Here is a 5,793-nt window from a genome sequence, read left to right on the forward strand (position 1 = left end):
TAGGTGCATACGTGAAGAGGAACTCGAAGCTATTGAGAAATTGATTCCTGAAATGGTATGAACGATATTAAATACTTGCATATTTTATAATTTAAGGAAACTGCTTTGTAGTATATAAATACCATCAAAGATCCCGTTGTTTGTAAGCCATGCTTCGATTCTCTATGTACTCACAACAATTTCCTAAAAGATTGCTCGGAGGTAGAAGAAAAAATTAAAAATATTTTTGATAATTCAGCCACAGAAAGTCAGATAGGTACGTCTCCACTCGATTCATTCGTTAAGACTGAAAACTTGGACAAAGAATTCGATATTAAAGAGATGGAAATGTCAATCAAAACTGAAAGTATCGACATAAAATCAGAAGATGAGGAAAGNTATCCTTTAATTGAGTTTTCACAATGAAAAAAAAATTGCAGCCGATTGAACTCTTGACATGGTTTATAGGTTATTTTGAGGTGATAAAAAAGGACAACATCTTCAATATAATAATAAATAATAATTATAATAATAATAAATGTCTTTTATTACAATTATTTAGCTCAAGTACATGTACATGTAAACAAATGGGGCGAAGTGTCAGTTTAAAACTGCTTTTCAACTTAGCCCCTTGAAACAGTATGAATAAACAGAAAAAAATAAAAATAAATAAGGAACACAAAATATCCTAAGTATAATAGAATCTCTAAACATAGTCCCTACAGAATATAAACATAAATCGAAGAATATAGATGCACATATATATGAATCAAAATGAAACACTCGTAGTGACTAAGTGAAAAAAAAAATCCAAACAGCTAACGACATCGTAAAACACAGTTTAGTGACAGCAAATTATTAGCTAGTAGTAAAATCATCCAAAAGAAATTACTTCAACTTTTTTTTTAAGTTCAAGAAAATGTATGTATTGAAACATACGGGCAAAGCATTATATCCTTCACAGGCGCGATAGATAGGACTTCTAATATACAGGGCAGTGGCGTGGCGAGGAATTTCTAATAAACGTGAATAACGAGGATTAAACGTCGAAGTGGCTTTATGAAGCCTCGTAAATCTTTTTATCTAAGTATACNTCCACTCGATTCATTCGTTAAGACTGAAAACTTGGACAAAGAATTCGATATTAAAGAGATGGAAATGTCAATCAAAACTGAAAGTATCGACATAAAATCAGAAGATGAGGAAAGAAGGTAAGAGAAGACTATTGTAACATTAATTTAAAAAATGGCGACCTGCGGTTGTGACACTGTGATTTATATCATCACATGTAGATACTATCTGGTAATAAACTAATTGTACTTAACATTATGAGATTATGTCGGTTATGAACGATATCGTACAAATTTTTATATAATTGTTAAGCGTTAGGTTAACAAATTATTGGGAAAATATGTAAGATCGTAATAAAACAATCGTATGGCTTCAAGTCAGATATGGGTACAAAGAATGCTACACTAAATTCCATTAATACAATAAATTTTTTAACTTTGTACAGAAATTGAAATTTTCTTGAATGAAAAGGATAGATCTTTTACCGAGTTGCAAAAAAAAAAAGAAAATTAATCATACTCAAAATTAATTTTGAAAGAATTTTGGGAGAAGGTATTGATCTAATTCAATTTATAAAAATATCTTTTGAAAAAATGCTTGTCAAATCGTCAAAAAATATTTATTTTTTTTTTTTGAATATACAGAAAAGATCTTTGGATTAGTTTAAAAAAAATACTATTTTTCTCGGTATTTAAGCTCATGAAAACAATTTGTGAGCTATAGAACTCTGTAAGTATCCGAGATTTGAGGAAGGAAATACAGCGACTTTTAAATTGACATTTGCACTCAAAAAAAAAATTACAACTGACAACTGTGTAGCATTGTGAATAGTGTAAATAATATATTTCCGAAAAGATTTTTTTTTCATGACAATTTTTGATGAAGAAAATATATATTTTTGCGAAAGAACATTTTCAATTAAAAAAAAAATATATATTTTATTTATCCTTTAATTGATTTTTCACAATGAAAGATAAATCGCAGCCGTTTGAACTCTTGATAGGTTTTAATTAGTGTCAGTGCTGCGAGAAACAACTACTCCGCGGACTATATGCCCTGACCAGCACTGAATATGCTCACAACACCTAGTGCAACAACTAGGATCGTTTCAGACTTGCTAGTCCACATCAGTGTGCCATAGGTGAGACAACCGACGAACGATCCAGCTGTTATGCGGCCATATCCTCACGACAAGGAAACAAATTGTACGCGGAGCGTACAGGTTTTTTGGATTATTTCGAGGTAAAAAAAACGGACACCTCTTCAATATCAATCTCGTGTTTAACAAAAATCCTGAAATAAACAAATTTTGGAATCGAGTTTCTTGCATGGAAATTTTTTTTATCAAAAAACGATAAGAACGTCTTATGGAGGATAGTCTGAACTTTTTATAACTCTGCTTAGATTTTCTGTACGGCCATTACTTCGCAAATAATTAATTATCAAAGCCAAAACAGTTATTTTTAATTTAATTATACATATAAAGGTTTTGAACTGCTCAAATCAAAGAAGATGAATTAAACTAAAAGAGACGTGGGACTGCCAAAAAAAAAATATTGAGACCAGTGGACCTGTTGAAAGTGATGCAAAAATTATTAAAAAAAATCCCCCGGGATTTCTTTTGATTTCTAAAAGGTGATAAAGGATAAATATTTTTGACTTTCACATCCTGAAACTAGAACCTTCTAGCTCCAATTTCCTTTTTTTTTATTGCTTTATGAACATTTTTCGCCATGTTGCAGCTTTTCGGAAATCACCTAAAAAATTAGGATTTTCTTTTTGTCCTTTAATTTCTGTGACTGGTATATTGAAATTTGTGATAAGGTAAAAACCAAAAACTAAAAAACGTTGACAAACAAAAAGGTGATATACTGGGTGTTATTATTTGATTAAAATTTAATAAATTTATAAATANGCAAATTGAAGTTAACTTTAAATAAGGGGAAAAAAAGATAAACAAAATAATAAATTCTCCAATATATTTTTAAGGACTAAATTTTTTTTAAATTTATAGGGAATGGTTGTTTAGGTACGTACAAACATAATTAATTTTTAATAGTAATGTAATTGCAAGTTTAAAATTTTTTTTTAATATTATGTATTTGTATATTTTTAGGTTCTGAATATTAAAATCCTTTTGATAAAGTTAAGAGCAAAAAGTACTCTGGTGTTTTCTTCTTCATTTTTTAATGGCCAATCAGACTAGAACCTTATACCCAAGAAAATAAATATATGTACCTGTATGAGTACAACTGGTACAAAAATGTATATAATAAAATAAAAGAGTGATAGTTATATAATATTAAGAATATACTTACCTAAAAAACAAATGCAAAGAAAAGGTTGCGAGAAAAAAAATGATCAAATGAATGATGCTATTGAGCGGCCCCCCATTATTCCAACTGATTATCTAAGTCTTCTCTGGTATAAATGACATGAATATTGTCATTCCTCTTCACGTAGACTTTATCTTGAAGACTCCACACATTATTTTTTCCAAGTTTTTCTTTAGCAGAAATTAAAAGCTCAAATCTAGTTTTGGTGAGATCACCAGAGACAAAAATTTTCGAGTTTTTCAGAACTTTTGTGTTCCATAAGATAGCTGTGCTGTAATAATCAGAGGAAAATTTCACATATATTGGCGTTGCATTCCTGTTAGTTATATTTTTCCCAGTTCTACAGATTTTTTGAACACAAGCTGCAGTACAGGGGATTTGTTAACTTTTCCAGTTACTGTATCTTCTTTTTGACTTCCTGACTTATTAATGGGGATTCCATATATTATACGAATCCCAGAATTTCTTGCTTGTTGCTCGAGAAAGTCCACTTTATTACATAAATTATCATGAAGAACTTGTAAATCCTGGACTGCATTTTCTAAATAAGTGCACTTCAGATTTAATTCTGTTATTTTATTTTCCGTATCAATCTCAGGTTTAACAAAAATCCTCAAATACGCAATTTTGGAATCATGTTTCTTGCAACGAAAAAAGTAAATTTATCAAAAAACGATAAGAACGTCTTATGGAGGATAGTAGAACTTTTCAAAACTGCTTAGATATTTTGTATCGCCATTACTTCCCAAATAATTAATTATCAAAGCCATGACAGTTATTTTTGATTTGATTATTTAAAGGTCTCGAACAGCTCAAATCAAAGAGGATGAATTAAACTAAAAGAGATGATATGTGGGACTGCCAAAAAAAAATATTGATAGACGCGTGGACCTGTTGAAAGTGAGGCAAAAATTATAAAAAAAAAACCGGACTTTTTTTGATTTCTAAAAGGTGATACAGGATAAAAATTTTTGACTTTCAGATCTTGAAACTAGAACCTTCAAGTTCCAATTTGCTTTTTTCATTGCTTTTTTCATTGCTTTACGAACATTTTTCGCCATGTTACAGCCTTTTGAAAATCACCTAAAAATTTAGGATTTTCTTTTTATCCTTTAATTTTTGTGACTAGTATATTGAAATTTGTGGATAAGGTAAAAAACAAAAACTAAAAAAGGTCGACAAACAAAAAAAGGTGATATACACTGGGTGTTATTATTTGATTAAAATTTAATAAATTTATTATATTGTAGATTGTATTTAAATTATCTGTATCTAAATTTATTCATGGATTTATTGTGTGACATAGCACTCGCCAATGCCTTTTCTGAAAATTAAATACATTGAAGTTAAAATTATGCCATCAGTATTNTATTATTTGATTAAAATTTAATAAATTTATTATATTGTAGATTGTATTTAAATTATCTGTATCTAAATTTATTCATGGATTTATTGTGTGACATAGCACTCGCCAATGCCTTTTCTGAAAATTAAATACATTGAAGTTAAAATTATGCTATCAGTATTACGGTTGATTCAGTTATGGTCATAACCCCTTAAAATTAAAATCTGGTCCTCAAAACTACCCTGTATATGCAATTTTTCCAGGGACACGCCACTCCTGATCTCCGATAATGTACCATTCGAGGAGAGTGACTGTAAAAATGAAGAAGAGGATGGATGTAAACATGAGAACGGATCAGAAGTGAAAACGAGGCAGGAGCGCAAAGTATTGTACAAATGTGATAAATGTATCTTCGAAACTGAAAGTGAGATGTGTTTTACGGCACACTGTGCGAGACATGAGAACAATTTGAGAGCATATAAATGTGAATCGTGTGAGTACGAAACTGAAAATAAGAAATTACTTCAGAAGCACCTGTTGAAGCATAAAGATTCTTTGCAGATTCAAATGTACAGGTGTAACGATTGCGATTATGAAACTAAATATAAGTGTGACATGAAGCGACACCAACTGAAACACAAAGATCCTTCGCAGGTTCAAATGTACAGGTGTAATGACTGTGATTATGAAAATAAATATAAGTATAATATCAAACGACACCAAAAGAAACATAAAGACCCTTCACAGGTTCAAACATACAGGTGTAACGGCTGCGATTACGAAACTAAGTACAAAGATAATTTCAAACACCATCAACTGAAACATAAAGATCCTTCGCAGGTTCAAATGTACAAGTGCAACGACTGCGATTATGAAACTAAATACAACAGTAATTTCAAAAGGCATCAACTGAACCATAAAGACCCTTCACAGGCTCAAACATACCGGTGTAACGACTGCGATTTCAAAACTAAATACAACGTTAATTTCAAAACGCATCAACTGAAACATAAAGATCCTTCACAGATCCAAATGTACAGGTGTCACGATTGCGATTATGAA

General features: G+C 30.5%; 1 protein-coding gene across 1 annotated transcript; it reads left to right on the forward strand.

The window, feature by feature from the left end:
• Window positions 1–1,038: 1,038 nt before the first annotated feature.
• On the forward strand, window positions 1,039–5,351 carry LOC108916213 (protein hunchback-like; the record flags this gene model as incomplete). Its single annotated transcript, XM_018722421.2, has 2 exons — window positions 1,039–1,190; window positions 4,995–5,351. Coding segments are annotated over exons 1-2 (509 nt in total), but the record flags the coding sequence as incomplete, so codon positions are not given.
• Window positions 5,352–5,793: the final 442 nt, after the last annotated feature.

Source organism: Anoplophora glabripennis, unplaced genomic scaffold (assembly GCF_000390285.2).
Source record: "Anoplophora glabripennis isolate ALB-LARVAE unplaced genomic scaffold, Agla_2.0 scaffold4761, whole genome shotgun sequence".
Taxonomy (NCBI): domain Eukaryota; kingdom Metazoa; phylum Arthropoda; class Insecta; order Coleoptera; family Cerambycidae; genus Anoplophora; species Anoplophora glabripennis.